General features: G+C 41.7%; 1 protein-coding gene across 2 annotated transcripts in view; it reads right to left on the bottom strand.

The window, feature by feature from the left end:
- The window catches only part of hlcs (holocarboxylase synthetase (biotin-(proprionyl-CoA-carboxylase (ATP-hydrolysing)) ligase)), a 153987-nt gene extending 137370 nt beyond the window's left edge, over positions 1-16617 (bottom strand). The window contains exons 1-4 of one of the 2 annotated variants that reach the window (XM_080040675.1): positions 16334-16617; positions 14999-15139; positions 4810-4972; positions 2892-3919 (exon numbers count right to left, since the gene is read on the bottom strand). In XM_080040675.1, the coding sequence (XP_079896801.1) occupies positions 2892-3919; positions 4810-4972; positions 14999-15139; positions 16334-16537 (1536 nt within the window). In that variant the 5' untranslated portion in view covers positions 16538-16617. The remainder of the gene's footprint in view (positions 1-2891; positions 3920-4809; positions 4973-14998; positions 15140-16333) is intronic. The other variant, XM_080040676.1, reaches the window with a different exon arrangement.
- Between the last annotated feature and the right edge of the window lie 980 nt (positions 16618-17597).

Below are 17597 nucleotides of genomic sequence, written 5' to 3'. Positions count from 1 at the left end.
CGCAGCCAGTGTGTGGTCTCCACAGCACCGCGGAGCTGAATGCGGTGCTGGAAAACTTGGAAAGTAACGTAAAGAAGCCAGGCTGACTTCGGGCACATTCGAGCAAACGACATTTAAGAAGCCTTTATTATGGAATATAGGATTGAGATTCAAAAGCCGACGGTGTAACGTTCCGTTAACGAGGAATTAGTCGCGGTAATTAGTCACGGACAGGAGTGAGCATTACGCGGTTGGATATACTACTACTTCTACTGCTTTGGTGAGTTATTTAGCCTATCTATGTGTTTAAATTGTAGGACAATAATTTTATTGTATTTGCTGCCCTTCTTATTTTAAATGTCTATTTTGAATGTTAGCCAACTACAGCCCATGCTTTTTTTCTCTCTCTTTTTTCTCTCTCCACCGCAGACCTACTCGATCGGTTTAAATTGTGGCCCGCTTATTTAATTACTTTCAGTTAAGAAAATGTGTTTTAAACTTGTGGAAAATAAATCCTTAATATCATATGGCAACTGTGACTGTTTGACATAAGCATTGAGCGCTTTATTGCGGTCAACCGATGTTCTGTAGACAGATGCGTTGCGTCCTAAAAATAGAAAAAAGTTTAACGAGGAATCGATTGATCCTCGAGGAATGCAAGCGATCACACGAGTTGCGAAAACACTCGTGCCCATCCCTAATAGCTACTATTGCACAAAATGGTAACACTTACGTACGTTATGCAAATATGCAACTTGTTTGTTGAAATGTGGGAGCTTCCTCAAGCAGCGATCTCTTTCCCGACAATCCCCTCTGTGCACAAACTCTTACATATGGTAATTAAAACATTATAACACCTGCGGCTTATTGTCCAGTGCGGCATATAGTACGGAAAGTACGGTAGTTAAAAATACTGAGATCAGCCTGGCTGCTACATGCATTTTATATACTATCTATGGTAAATACACCTGTCTTCTCATTGCGTATGCATTTAAGGAAGGATTACACACATAGGAGGAGAAATGTAAGTTTATGTATTCTGCTGGACTTTCTATGGTCAAACTATCTGTGAGGGCCAGGGAAATTCTCTGTTCTCCTTATTGCCAGTCTAAACAGAGAAATGATTCCAGCAAGGACGATTAAAAGTTGCCTTTTCTTTTAAAATGATTAAAAGCATGTTGTAGCAAGTTACAGGCGCATCTCATTTAATGAGAAAATCATGGAAAAGTTATTTTATTTTCTGTATATTAATTATGAAATTATTTCCTATATTCAATCACAAAGTGTAACATGTCAGCCCTTTTTTTGTTTAATTTTGTTGATTATAGCGTATTATAGATTACAGCCCATTAATTAATTAATTTATTTATTTATTTATTTATTTATTTTTAAGATATCTTTTTGGCATTTTTATGCATTTATTGATAGTGTAGATACAGAGTTGAAACGGGGCAGAGAGGGGAGTGACTGGAATCGAACCCGGGTCCGCTGCTGGCCGAGGCCCATGGGGGGGACGCCCTACCAACTGAGCTAAGGGCGCCCCTATCCACTCAATATTTGTTGGGGATCTTATTTTGAATTAATTATTGCATTAATGCGGTGTCGCATGGAGGGGATTAATGCTTTGATAGTGGCCTTCAAATCGTCTGTTTTGGTCACTTTATGTGTAATGAATCTAGAATATGTGAAAGATTCAATAACGGAAAAAAATGAACTACTTATATGAGATGCACAGAGCTTAAAGCCACTACGAGTAACTTTGTCTGTTGGCGGCCCCTTTGGACAAAAGTGGTAGTATTTTTACGACGCCCGCTGTCGTAAAGCTGTGTTCTAGCTCGTGCCGGGCGTGCGAGTGTCAAATGAATAGGGCGCAATATAGTGCATGTCCGTGTGTTGAAAGTGTGAGGGCACGGATTATTTTCGGCTCCGTGAGAGTGGTTAGTGACACTGCATCAACTAATGCCAGTCAGTGCCACACACACCTGATTGCAATGAGTTGATGCAGTGTCACCTAACTACTCTCACGGAGCTGAAAGATTCCGTGTCCTCACAGAAAGCAAATGAACGAGAGACGGCAGTTAGTATGGATCACGATGAGGTAATGTGTTTATGTTGTTGTAAATTATGACTATTTCAGATGAATAATGGTAATCTGATGATGGTGAAGCAAAGTAAACTTTGTTTTAGTACCACTCATTCATTTAGGAGTAAACACTGCAGACTAGTTCGCTCCCGTGAAATTGTGTAAACGTTGCTTGGCAACGTATCCTCCCGCCCACTCACTCTCCCTTTTAGCTTTTCTTCATTGCATTCTCTTTTTTTTCTTCGATGGTTCAGCCCCGTTAACTGTCTCAAACAAGGCTCCCGCTCCCCTTCCCTCACCTGGAGGGATAGGCTTCTCAAATCGCGTTGCCGCGCACACTTCAACAAGGCATTTTACGTCCGCACAAATGCCGCTCACTAGATATTTGTTCTTTTTCGGACCATTCTCTGTAAACACTAGAGATGGTTTAGAGTGAAACTCCCAGTAATCAGCAGTTTCTGAGATACTCATACCAGCCCTCCTGGCACCCTCAACATTGCCATGTTCAAAGTCACTTAAAACCCCTTTCTTACCCATTCTGTTGCTCGGTTTCAACCTCAATAAATTGTCCCGTCCAGGTCTACATGCCTAAATGCATTGAGTTGTTGACATGTGATTGGCTGATTAGTTATATGTGTTAAGAAGAAAACTAAACGCTGTACCTAATAAAGTGGCCAGTGAGTGAGTGAGTGTTTTTTTTATATAGGTAATAAAGTGGCCACTAATCAGTATGAGACAAATAAATCCTTGAACCTTGAAACATTCCTAACAATATTCAGCCCTGTACACTACTTGAGGAATCCCATTTCAAATGATCATAAGTCTTTACCTGACAGAGGACAGCTTCCCCGCCGTCCCCTCCGTGAGTGACCCTGACTATAACCATGTCCCTGTGCTGAGGCCATTCTCCTTTCAGCTCCCCCCAGAGCTCCACCTCCCCTCCCCCCCGACTGTCCCTCATGTAGACCGTCTGGCTGGCCAACACACTGAGCTCCAGCTCAGAGCTGTCCTCCCTGGTGAAGCTCATCCTGCTGAGCTGCCTGTGTGGCCGGTCCCTGGCCTCCAGACAGAGGCCTGCGGGGCAAAGGCTGGAGGCTAGCCCTAGGACCCTACCACCCTGGCTCAGGTAGGTCAGAAAGCGGGTCTGAAGTTGAGGGGTCAAGCTTTCCTCCTCTGCCAGTACAAGCAGTCTGGTGTTGTCTAGCCAAGGATCGCTCAGAGCCTGCTGCGGTAGGAGGGGATATATGATGTTGTCTTCCATGTTTATACACTCTGATAAAAGCTGACAGACAGCCTGAAAACGCTCCTGGCAACCGCCTGTATACACCAGAACATTTGGCGGTTTGTTATTACAGTCTGATCTGCCACTTTGACCACAAAAAACTTTGGCATCATTCCTAGATTCATCCAAAGTCTCGTCCCCACTATCTAGTCCCACTGAGTTGTCATCAGGAAGGTCTGGTATGTTCTCAACTGAGGCATATTTGACAGAGAGGATGGTGCTGTTCTCTAGCTCCAAACATTCATGGCAGTTTGAGAGGTGGAGGTGGTGTCCATTGCCCTCCATGTGAAGATGATGGTCCTCAGAGTCACCCACAGCCCCCTGTCCCTGGCTTCTACAGACTGGCTCTGACCCTCGTCGCTCCTCTCCCCTCCTGTTAGCCTCCACAGAGAGGAGCAGGCTGCCTTTACGGGGCTGGAGGTATTGGTAGTCAACAGACAGCTCACACTGTAAAGGCTCAGCTCCACTCTCTGAGGTCTGGGTGCCACCGAGCCACAGTGACTTCTTAGTCTCTGGGGTCTGTGGACACAGCTTCTCCCACAGCTCACCGATAGTGGATTCTTGTAGCAGGACAGCTATGGAATTGTCACAAATGTACAAAAAACGTCAGTGAAATCTGGTTACTTATATTGTGCATAGAAGAGCAATATTACAGGTATTTTTGTCGACAAGACGTATGAAAATTGCTCAAGTTGAATTGAGGATTTTGTTTGGCCAACTGGGAGCACCTTACAAAGTTAACATTCATATGAGTAAGCAAATGGCTATCTATTTACAAATTCAGCGGATAGCATAAGCACTAATTTGGAGTCAATATGTGTTCAATATCGGTAACACGTACATTGATGAACTGTTAAATAATGCTTAATTAATGCTATCAACGGTTAGTTAATTCATGATTAATGCTTATTAAGCAGCCAGTAAAGGCACAACCACACAGCCCAGCATTCTAAGCTCTCCCACACCCTGCCTGCCAGATTTTTACAAGCGACTTTGGGCTTGTTTATAAAGCGCAGTCAATTATTTGGGCTTGCTGCCCATGATTTTATGTTGTATGTTGTTGGCATATTGTATATTATTGGCATGCTTTTAGTTTGATATTGAATTGTTGTCTAATGCTTGCATGGTAAACGTATGCTGTGTGATGATATAATGTTGTTTTACTTTGTTAGAGGTTAAAAGAGAGATGTTGCCAGTTCCATATTTGGACTGGTTAAAATCATAATACCTGATCAGTGATATTGGGCCATAAAAAATGTATTTGATTTGGATTTGTTTGGTGTTGGGCAGGTGGTTTACAATGGATAAATATAGCTGAAAACAGATATCTTCCTCAGGCCTTAAATACAATGTGCATGCAAGAAATAAATTAACACTTAAGTTGTGTGTGTTCTGAAGGGTGGATATTAATATAAAAATGAATGTAAAAAGTTCATAAATGAAATGTAATTAATGGGCAACCTACGAATTATCATTGAAGGCAGAAGTCCATTGTCCAGCTGAAGGCGATCTTCGATAAACGCCACTCCCAGACGACTGAAGTTTTCTACACTGGCCTGAGCCACTGCCCTGAAGGGCACGCCGGGGCTACAGGCCAGAGGAAGGCAGTAGTCAGACCACTTCAGCACCTGAACAGGACACACACCAATGGTTAGCTGACATTCTGTACAGAACTATAGCACAGTCAAAGCATAAGCCTCGTTTCCACTGAGCAGTGCGGTTTGGTGCAGATCGGCGTGCACTTATTTGTGTTTTATCGGTCAAAAGTTGGAAAGGGTACATAGGGCGTAAATAAATAAGCACACTTATTTTTTTACTATTTGGTCAGGGTGCCAATCGGACCCCAAGGGTCCCAAAAGGGTGGAGCTACACACTGCAGTCCGTTGGTCGACAGAATAATTTCCATCTGAGAGATAAACCTCCGTGTGTAGTCACCTCGGTAAGAGTGAAGAGTCTTTGTGTTTAGAAAAATGTCAGCGCCCAGCTCTTGTTGCTGTTAAATGTGTGGCGTTCTTCCTCTTCATTGAATTAATCAGCGGGCTACACTCCATCCTGCTGCTATGTTGTCACCATAGTTACGTAGCTGTCGCCATGCGACATTAACCCCAGGTAAGGGTACTGTCTGCAGTGGAAACGCAAGCCAGATCTAGAGTTACCATGCCCTACCGAACCAAACTGTGCTGCTCAGTGGAAATGAGGAAATAGAGTTCATTATGTCCTGTCTGGTACATAAACATCTCTCACTCAGGAAAGACATGTACGGAGCAACGATACATGGTTGAGAAAAGAAAACATACTTAAGTAAAAAAGTATGTACTCTTTTTTGCTAGACCATCAGCATGGATTACTTTAGAAAATGTCTTTGTCAAACCCACCAAAAGCAGATTAATTAATAATTAATTAGTAAATCAAAAACAGTCAAAGCTAAATTGTATTGTAAGAATTACAGTACAAATAACAAAATCACTTGAGAATTGAATGAACACTTCTAATGCCTACCATACACTACTAGAGGATTCTGAAAATACTTTAAGAAGACACCATCCCACATCTAAAGACGATCTGTCAGAAGTCACTGAGTTTTGCAAAGATAAGGAATCCTATATTTCCCAAACTACAACTAGATTCCTTTTGAGATTATGATTATTTTCCATCCTGCTACGGGGCTATAAAGTGATAGTCAAATAAAAAGCTATTTTAGAAGGTAAAATGAACTGGGCGGACTGGGAATATAAAGTGTTAAGAATGTGCAGTTGTAAGCCTGGTTCTCCAGCCAAGTCTGTTAGGTAAAAGTGTCCCAAAAAAATAGGGTCGCGTAATGCCACTCCTGTTGCTAGAGAGAGCCATTGTCTGTTGACAGTGTTCATGTGATTTAACTTCACTATTTGCATGAACCAAGACTGAAGACTTAAGATAATATCAAACACGTTTTATTTTGTCGGAACGTCAAGACCGGTAAAGTATTTAATATTTTCGTGTTACAAAGTCAAACTTTCTGTGCTGTGAGCAGTTTTCCTTGTGCGAGTATGCAATGATCCGCCCTACCTACTGAGCTAAGGGCGCCCCGACTCTGGCTCTCTTTTGCGTCACAGATCCGAAAAAAACTTAATGAAATGTCCATATATTCGCCAAGCTCACCCAGTTGTGTTTGTTGTTGGGGATGTTACTTTAAACATACTGTTCACGACCTGAGAGGAGACATGTAGGGCAGCTAGCAGCTATATAGCCTATAGTAGCCAGCTGGGACAGAAATGATAGAGACCGATTACATTGCAAGCCTCGGACTGCACTGATTACCTCGATAAAATATTCAGGCTGAGACATGGCTTGCATTTGAAATCACGTATCCTGAAACAAGCACAAAACAGTCAACTTTATGATGCCCATGTTTACGTGCATTGGGATGTACGTGATGCATCCCTACAGCTGATTGAGTGGCTGAGTCACACATCAAGACACCAATCCTCCCTTTTAATGGCCCGTTGCAATATTCTTGAACTTCTATTAGCAAACAGATACAAGGGGGTTATTTCTTAAACATTTTCCATCCGTATTTTTGGCGGTTGGTTCCGTTAATAGTACAACAACTGCTCGTAATTTCTGCTTTGCTATTGGCTCCGGAGTCGGCTTTCTGCCCCTTTGTATGACGAGCCCACCCACGTTCAGGAGGTATTATTTGCGGTAGAAAACGACCCGTGCTGCTACCAAACCAAGTTGAGCTAAGTCGAGTTTAGTCAAGAAGAGCTACATGTGAGGTGGAAAAGCGCCAATAGTGAACTGTAGTCGGCCTTAACTGATGAGGTTTGAAATAATGAATACTAGGGTGCAAAATGTAGATAAATATATGTATTCAGTACTGTTTAATTGGCCATAAACCTATCGTTTACGCACGTATCTTCTATAAAATAGGATTGAAGAGAAAAAAAATGCTTCAGGTTCGAGTTTATGCACGTGGGTCCCGGCTGACGCTCTCTTTTTTAAATTGTATATTTGTGTATATTTACAAAAAATCAGTTTAAACAAATACATATGATGTATTTGTACTATTATTTATTGAATACATGTCGAAAAGGATTAGGAAATGATAACATTTATTTTTTTTAACATTTTACATAACATCTTACGTCGTTTTATTTTATTTTACTAAAAGTAAGCAATGTATACGCCTTCGTCTTTTTTTTCTTGTAAGAGAAGTTTGTTTTTGTTTTTTGAGTGTTTCAAAAAGTGTCTCCTTGTGCCACCCACCCCTCCTGGCCCAGGACAACTGTACAGATGTTTCCCCCTAGACAGCTTACTCACATAAACACGAGGGCAAACTGCGCCCTGCTGACAAACTCTCTGTGCGTGTTAGCCATGGAAATATACAGTGGAGGAAATAAGTATTTGATCCCTCACTGATTTTGTAAGTTTGCCCACTTACAATGAAATTAACGGTCTATCATTTTAAAGCTAGGTTTATTTTAACAGTGATAGACAGAATATCAAAAGGAAAATCCAGAAAATCACATAAAAAAAGAGAGAAATTATTTTGCATTTCATTGAGGGAAATAAGTATTTGATCCCCTATCAAAACATTGCTTAGTACTTGGTGGAGAAACCCTTGTTGGCAAGTACAGAGGGCAGACGTGTCTTGTAGTTGATGACCAGGTTTGCACACATCTCAGGAGGATATTTGGACCACTCCTCTTTGCAGATCATCTCCTAATCTTTAAAGTTTCGAGGCTGTCGCTTGAGCTTCAGTTCCCTCCACAGATCTATTGGATTAAGGTCCAGAGACTGGCTAGGCCACTCCATGACCTTAATGTGCTTCTTCTTGAGCCACTCCTTTGTTGCTTTTGCTGTATTTTTAGGGTCATTGGCGTGCTGGAAGACTCATCCACGACCGATTTTTACGAACCTTGCTGAGAGAAAGAGGTTGTCACCCAGTATGTCATGGTACATGGCCCCATCCATAGTTCCCTCGATGCAGTGAAGCCCACCTGTCCCCTTAGCAGAGAAACATCCCCAAAGCATAATGCTTCAACCTCCATGCTTGACTGTGGGAATGGTGTTCTTGGGGTCAGAGTCAGAATTCCTCTTCCTCCAAGCATGGCGAGTCACTATGATACCAAATAACTCGTTCAGGTGTTCATTGGCAAACTTCAGAGGGTTCTGTACATGTCCCTTACGGGCACTACAGGATTTCAATCCATTACGGCATAGTGTGTTACCAATGGTTTTCTTGGTGACTGTGGTCCCAGCTGCCTTGGGATCATCAACAAGCTCCTCCTGTGTAGATCTGGGCTGATCCCTCACCTTTCTCATGATCATTGATACCCCACAAGGTGAGATCTTGCATGGAGCCCCAGACCGAGGGAGATTGATGGTCATTTTGTGTTTCTTTCATTTTCGAATAATCGCACCAACAGTTGTATTCTACTCACCCAGCTTCTTGGCAATGGTCTTGTAGTCTATTCCGGCCTTGTGCAGGTCAACAATCTTATCCCTGATGTCCTTAGACAGCTCTTTGGTCTTGCCCATGATGGAGATGTTGGAGTTTGATTTATTGACTCTGTGGACAGGTGTCCTTTATACAGGTAACAAGTTGAGACAGGTGTGTTTTATACAGGAAACTAGTTGAGATTAGGAGTACTTTTTTAAAGCACGAGGACTAATCTGTGGGAGCCAGAATTCTTTATGGTTCGTAGGGGATCAAATACTTATTTCACTCAATGAAATGCAAAATAATTTATATCTTTTTTTTTAATGTGATTTTCTGGATTTTCTTTTTGATATTCAGTCTATCACTGTTAAAATAAACCTAGCTTTAAAATTATAGACCGCTCATTTCTTTGTAAGGGGGCAAACTTGCAAAATCGGTGAGGGATCAAATACTTATTTCCTCCACTGTACTTAGTGGATATGGTGCTAAAACAGGGCAGATTGTGGGCGCTATTTTGCAGCAATTCAAGGAGCTATTAGCGCGCGCAATCCATTCTTAGTGGATGTGGTCCTAAAATGGCAACCTTCAGAAAAGGTTAAATTTATTGCAGGACTTGTTGCAATATATTTATCCATATGCAACTAAAACAGTGGAAACTCAGCAGGGCAGGACAGTAAAGGTTAAACATTGCTATTGGCAACCATTCTGAGACACCTTTTCTTGGTCATTCAAAATTGGACACAATAAGAGCAGAACTATCATCCCAAATGAATATGTGTTGCATTAGAGATGTTAGGCAGTCCAACAGGGTTTGTTCATTGGGAATTTTATTTGGAAATCCCCTTGTCATAGTGACTGCTGCTCAATCCGTTGCATATCCCTTCCTGCGTCTTGCCCCCGGTGACATCACCTTTATGGCCCTGCAGTCATGCAGTGTGGCCTGGAGCCCTGTGAGGGCTACACTAAGAAGACACACAGGAATCTCCCTTACCACAGTGCGACAACAGCCTGTGTAAGAAATAACTAAGTAAGTAAGTTTAGTTTGCACCAGCGGCTAAGGGTGTTTTCACACCTAAAAGGCAGGGCACATGGCTAAGCGTATGACTCTTTAACTGTAAATGCACTGATTTGGAGTCTTTCATTTGTTGTTGTTTTGTTTCATTTTGTTTCAGGTTATTAAGTAGCCACGGATAAGTTAATGTTAGTTTTTCCTCTTACTTACAGTTAGTACCAATAACAGAAAGACCAGATTAGTTTGCCAAAAAAAAACTCTACCAAAGCCTGCACAGTTCTGTTTCAACATGATGAGACAAAGATCAACTAGTACCAGAATGATGGGAAGAAAAGAGTATGGAGAAGGGAAGGAACTGCTCCTGATCCAAAGCATACCACCTCATCAGTGAAGCATGGCGGTGGTAGTGTTATGGTGTGGGCATGTGTGGGCCAAATTAACTGGTTCCCATATTGATGATGTGGCTGCTGCAGCAGGATGTAATCTGAAATGTTCCAGGGCAATTATATCTGCTCATTCAGCCAAATGCTTTAAAACACATTAGACAGCGCTTCAGTGCAGATGGACAATGACCCAAAGCATACCGCAAAAGCAACTAAAGAGTTTTATAAGGCAAAGAAGTTCATTGTTCGACAATGGCCAAGTCAATCACCTGTCCTGAATCCAATTGAGCATTTATTTCACTTGCTAAAGACAAAGGAATCTGCCCAATGAACAAGCAGGAACTGAAGACAGTTGCAGTAGAAGCCTGGCAGAGCATCACCAGGGATGAAAACCAGACGCTGCATTTTCTCTCATAAACTGTTTTTTTTTTTTTTGACCGGAGCTGATTCAAATCTGACATTTAATAAATAAGCTGTTATAAGTAAAGTTTGAAACTACAATTCAGAGTTGTTCAATTGACAGAAAAATCTGTTCAGATGAGAATGAGCCCATACAAAACAGCATGTTTATTATTTGGATCCAAAAAAACTATGAAATCCTTGCTATATTTTAATAGACTGTCTCTTTAACAGGACTCAGAAGGCGAAGATTCATTGTTCACTGATAGAGACTACAATTAACATATTAAAACCTAAATAGTACAGCGGATAAGCACAAAAATTGTGCACTTTTTGAGAAAAGCATGACATTTCTACCATGGTTAGTACATGCCATAAGGTTTATTTTCAGATGTGGAGGGAAGTCAGATTTAACTTTTGCGGACAGTGAGAGGCCAAATCCAAAATGGCCTCCATTCCGCTGGGTACAATGTTCAAACTCTCATAATTTAGGAACCATGCAATGTAATTAAACACTTAAAGTGTAATTTTCAACTAAAGTGGATATGCCCAATCATTTATGCCTCGTTTCCACCGAGTAGAGCGGGTCGGAGCGGTTCGGTCCGGGTATTTTGGCTTTTCATTTGCCAAAAGTTGGGTAGGGTATGGATATAAGCGCACCTAACCGCTCTAAGCCGCTCATAATTTCGGTACTCCTCCGTTGGGGTACCAGCCGCCTGAAAGGGTGCCGAAAAGACGGAGCTACACATGCCGTCCGTTTATTGGTAGAAAGAATAATTTCCGCCGTGTGTAGTCACCTCGGCAAGAGTGAAGAGAGTCTTGTGTTTTGGCGAAAATGTGAGCGCAGCACTGTTTATTGTGTGGTGTTTTTCCTCGTCATTAAATGAATCAGTTGGCTACACTGTGTCCGACTGCTACGATGTCACGTAGCTGCCGTAGCCAGCACTGTTCGCTCACTGTCTTTATCAGTTGCACCGAGTCGTCTCTGTGCATTTACGCTCACAACAACACGGGGGGAATAAATAAAGAAGCTGCTGGTTTGACCAAGCAAAAACGAGAGACCCCTGACTTGACCACAGTTGTTCCACAGCCCGATAGTTTGACCCATATTCTGGCGGCGGCTAACGCAGTCTAGCCTAAACCCCGCCCTACCAGTAAGGGTAGGGTCGGCGGTGGAAACACCACCGAGATTCTTAAAAGTGAGCCGCCCCGCTCTGAGCCGCTCCGACCCGACCTGCTCTACTCGGTGGAAACGAGGCATTAGTGACACCTTTGAGATCACCAATGTTCATGTACATGAATTAAGGTCGACGACAAGGTAAGATTTTAACCTAATAATTAATAATAATAATTGATAGGTTTTATATAGCGCTTTATTGCCTAGGCACTCAAAGACGCTTTACAGGGTTCCTGGTTCAATTCGTTCACACACAGTCATAAGTGGTGGTGGTAAACTACGAGAGTAGCCACAGCTGCCCTGGGGCAGACTGACGGAAGCGTGGCTGCCATTCAGCGCCAACGGCCCCTCCGACCACCACCTCAAACATACAGCAATCATGCACATTCACACAAGGCAAGGTGGCTGAAGTGTCTTGCCCAAGGACACAACAACCATGACACAGGTGGCCGGGCGGGGATCGAACCGCCAACCCTTGGATCGATGGCCAACTCGCTTAACCACCTGAGCCACAGTCGCCCCAACATAACCCAACCCTAGAAATAAAGTAAATTGAAATATCTCTAAGTGATGCAGTTTTAGTGACTCTAATGCAATACGCTAAACTCGGCTTTTATATACAGTCTATGGCTGTGACAGTGCTAACGCCGTTGTGTCTCAGAACCCCTCTTTCATTCTGGTATGTTGGGACTCTGCCAGTATGCCGCTTTGTCTAGAGCAGTGCCGCCTCAGCATCCTTAGTCCAGTGTAAATAAAATATTCCCACACTGCTGATATCTTCAGCATTTTAAATTTAACGGCCTCTTCGCTCCAGTCATGTGGATGTGTTGCACCAATTAATTATGTAAAATACAAGGGGCAGTGGTTGACACTAACGGTTGCCCGCTTGAAAATAATGTTCGGGCAAGTTGACATTGCTTTTTGGTTGCCCGAACGGGCAAGTGGATTTTAGGGGGTTTGTCAGTAGTCTATGCTATTTATTCATGTGTTTTTGAGTCTGCAAAACAATTTTTTTCCGCTAACTCACACAAAATAGATCGGCTATATTTGAAATTGAGCAGCTACGCGCGGCAGCCAGCAGCAGCAGCATATCTATCTATCTATCTATCCTTCCTATCTATCTATCTATCTATCTATCTATCTATCTATCTATCTATCTATCTATCTATCTATCTATCTATCTATCTATCTATCTATCTATCTATCTATCTATCTATCTATCACACACACACACACACACACACGCACACGCACACGCACACGCACACGCACACGCACACGCACACGCACACGCACACGCACACGCACACGCACACGCACACACACACGCACACGCGCACACACACGCACACACACGCGCAGTTTCGCTGTCTACGTTCCGAAAGCCGGCTCTAATAGGCTACGGACCTGGTTCCGCTATATTCAAAACCTAGAAATCAATAACGTTTGAGCTTATCGATAGGCTACATGATGTAATTTTAAATATCGAGTTGGGTCATCTTCATCTAATTAGGCCTACTTCAGTGTATTATTCCATCACTGGTCCGCATCATGGACTGTAAAAGTGTTACTTTAAACTGTAAAAACTCCTTCAACCCGCTCCGTCTCCCTGCTGAGCCGCTGCCACTGCAGACGAGCTCGGCACCGTCCCATCATCCATTCAATGCAGCGGTGATCAACAAACGAGAGACTGTTGAAAGTCCCGCAGTTAAAAAATCTGATAGTTTTTAAATCCATATTAAAATCGGCAGGATAAGAACTAGTTAGCTAAAAAAAATCGCAAACGGTTCAAATGTGATGTGTTCAGGTCGGCTCAGTAAAATGATTATTAGGCAAAGGTCAATAAAATGACATCATGATGTGTTCAAATGTAACATCAAGAAAATAAGAAATTTTAGTTTTTCACGAGAAGCTTGAATAATACAGTTTGGGTAAAAAAACTTGTTTTCCCAGCAATATGAAATAATAAGTAGGCCTAAATATGGAATTATGACCTGCTTAAAGTCCTATCCTTAGCTCTGCTCATCTTATAAGCAATTAAAGCAATAATACCAGTTCTCTTTTAACAAAATAATAGAAAAGTATCGATAAAGATTTGGATTGTGGAGTCTTTATAATGGTATCAATATGAATAGAAATGAATGATCCCCCTCCTTACTTACAGTATAACCGGGCAATAGCTTTAACATGGTGGACTTTAATCATGTTATGGCACACGGTCACTTTTTGGCACAATGTGACCGTTTTAAATAAGTAAAATAAGTTAAATTTTTCTGTGGAAGCTAACATTCAGCTTGACTCTGAGCTAGACTGAGTTTTCTGAGCCCCTGGGCCAGGTGCATGGCAAAAAGAGGCCCTTTCACGATGCTGCAGCAGGACCAAGCTCTTGGTGTAGTGTGATGTCATGATATCTAGGCTTATATGAATTGTTGTTGGTTGTATGTGGTCAGGATGAGACTAGTAAAGCTGTGTTTGCATGTTACGGTTCGCTAAAATGTATAATTTAATTAGCCTATACTGTATATATCATTGTTTAACAGTTTTTTTATTTATTTTTGGGCAAGTGAACACAACATTCGGGCAAGTAAAACATTACCTGTACTTGCCCTAGGGGCAAGTGCATTTGAAACCTTAGTGTCAACCCCTGAGGGGTAGGCGGTCGGATCCTTTTAGCTAACTTCCTGTCAGTGATTGTAGTTAGTAGTCCCCTCCCTTGTCCCTATGTCACCATATCAACGCATCAAAGTGTCAAGCGTTAAGGATTTGGGCAGGAAGAGAGTTCCAGAGGGTGGGTGCTGGCACGCTGAAGGCTCTGTTGCCAAAGGTTGATGCAGGGGGTGGAGAGCAGACCTGTGTCTGTCTGGAAGGGGTGGAGGAGGTCGTGAGGTAGGACAGTGCCTGAAAAGATGTGTAGGTTAGGAGGAGGAGTTTGAAGAGGATGTAGGACTGGGTCGGGAGCCAGTGGAGGTGAATGAGGGTAGGGGTGATGGATGAGTGTGGGTGAGGACCCTCGCAGCAGAGTTTAGCACGTACTGGAGTTTGTTCAGGGCATTATTAGGTTCCCTGTACAAGACTCCATTACATCCGTATACACAGTATAAGTGATTGCTGTAAATATAGAGCGATGTAACATGTATTAACGGAAATATATTACTTCTGCTTTAAGTGTTAGGGAAATCAGGGCAAAAATACTTCTGCTAGATGTTGGTTTTGTGAAATTACAATGATTTCTCTGATTGTTAAGCAATGTGTGGTGCCTACTTTCTTATTCGATGTGTGAGGAGAATGGTAGCCCACTCTGTGTCCTGTAGCTTCTATGATGAATGAAATATTCTCAATTGGTGGAGCACAAAGCAGAGAGGAGCCCAAAAGCACAGTCCATTTGCTGAGGTCATCACATGCCTGGGGACAGTACAGACAAAACATAAAAATAATACTTCTCAACACTACAAGGCTGTTATTGATTAGTGGTTAGTAGTTTTCGACATGAGTAATCAAATGCTTTGATCAAAAGATACAGCATAACATCAAAACAGTAAGATCCGGCCGGCAGTCATACATTCGTTTATTTTTAAGTCAATCACTAAAACTAGTATAGAATGCTCAAATACACACATCAACACTTTTTCTTTGCTCTCAATCTTTTTCCTTCAAGTCTCAAATCAAGTTGAGCATTAAGGTCTCAAATAGCCTAATAGAAGTCAATTCTGGAATCCTGACCTAACTGTGATGGAGTATAAAGATTATCTTTGACTTTTTTATTTAGTGTGTTTTAGGGCTCAGTATGGAACAATGTATTGTATACCAACCAAACAGTACTGCTCTTTGTTTCCTTTTTTTATTCAATGTTGTCAATCACCATTAAACAAATTTAATAAAATGACACATTATGGCTGTAAAAGCTGTAACTTTTCAAATGCTATCTCCCTTTAAAAGAAGACCTAGGACCTATCTAATGATATTCAGCCTACAAAACAATTTCTGAACACAGTTTTGTTAAGTATCCGTTTAAGCGCCTGTTAAAAGATCAACATGTAAAATTCAAATTGGAAATGTATAGAGAATACAGATCTGTAGCTTTGGACAAAAGCTTTAGGCTACTACAGAAAACATTTACCATGAATCAATCAACGGAGGAGGGGTTAGTCTGACAATATAACTTTTGACGCAGTTCGTGAACTAGCCGTCTCATCCACAGCTGAAGCAAGAGGACGTGAGGAAGTTAACCTCGGCTACCAGCTGCCAAACCAACCAGTTGGTATTCAACCATGTAGTTTGTTCTCTCATAAAACAGACATTTAGGCCTACTGTTTAAAAGCACTTCCGATAAGGTAGGGTTACCTCACATGTGTGTTACTAGTCACAGTTAATTTCCGAACTTGGAAAGGAAATACCGCATACGAAAACGTTTGATATCCTACTTTCATATAGGCATAACATATGTTGTGTCATTTTATATGCATCTAGATCTTTTGGCCACTCTTGAGAGGGACTACTGGAGCTAAAGTAGACAGGTAAACAAGGCTGTAGATAGCGTGGACAGTGTCCACTCAACAGAGTGTGAATGGAATATTATGAATGTAACTGCTATCCAACCTGAGGTTCGGTCACATAGACGGCCTTGTCTCCCAGCTGGAGGAAGACGATGTCGTGCGGAGGTAGAGGTGCTGCGGCCGGAGCGGAGCACAGTCTGAAGCTGAAGCTCCTGCTCTTCAGTCTGGACACACTGTGACGGATCAGCGCAGAGTAACACTTGTGAAAGCGAACCCACAGGTAGACGTAGCACAGCGTTATTAACATCTTAACCAATATACACGAAGGGGGGCATTGTGGCAGTTGTTCTTGTCATGTAACGTGACATTGTTCTCAGCGGAAACAACACAAATGTACTGTCAGATTTAGCCGTAAAGCAAACTGCTACGTCTTCACGTCTTTTTATTAAATGGAGGATAGTAACAAACGTTATTGCGCACTACCGCCACCTATGGTGCAGAGTGGAGAAGTGCAAAAAGGGAATCATATTCTTACATTTAGATAGCCTACACAGAATGTTCAAGGTGTTTTCAGTGTGCGGTCGTGGAAAACAAATCAACAATTAATAAATAAAAAGGGGGAAACGGCAATATTGTCTCAATTATTTTAGAATAGAAGTTGGGGGCTGACTAAGGATTCTATTCTTGGGAATCTTTTTGATGTTGTTGCAACATATAAATACATTACAGCAGAGTTAAGAATTGTTTGCAAGATCATACCAAATGTTATATTATCTTTAGAAATAGCGATGGAAATTATGAGATTTTCTGAATGATCAATTTATGAATATCCAACCAAAATGTTTGGAATACCCATACCAGACCTACACACTAATTACTTGAGGGGCTGCATTTGAGATGTTTTCATAACAGTTAAGATCAGAAGTTGGCCCGGAATGCCAGCGTTTTGGAAAATGGGACAGATAAATATTGTTCACTTTTGGTTTGCTTTACAGAAGAACCTACTTTCAAAATGATTCAACAAAAAGATATAGGCCTATTACTAACGAAACATGATGTATAAGCTCTAGTGCCTTTTAGCAACCCCATTTTCTCTGCAGATGAAATTAATACAAATAAACCTTATTAAAAAATTGAATTAGGTTAACATAATACACATTGTAGGCTAAATGTAAGGATCACCACGAAAATAAGACGATTCATCTCAAGGGGTTACTAATAAACTTTTATTAATATAATGGCAAAATATTATATTTTAAATATGTTTATTGTAGTTTTCAGTTTTAAGAACAGACAGTGCATACAAACACACATAACATACAGAACAAAGCACATCTAAATTAGCAGCCGCAGTCCATGGTCAAAAC

This window comes from Ammodytes marinus, assembly GCF_949987685.1.
Source record: "Ammodytes marinus genome assembly, chromosome: 14".
Lineage (NCBI taxonomy): Eukaryota > Metazoa > Chordata > Actinopteri > Uranoscopiformes > Ammodytidae > Ammodytes > Ammodytes marinus.
The sequence above is the reverse complement of the archived record's forward strand: the minus strand, read 5'-3'. Positions and strand labels throughout refer to the sequence as shown.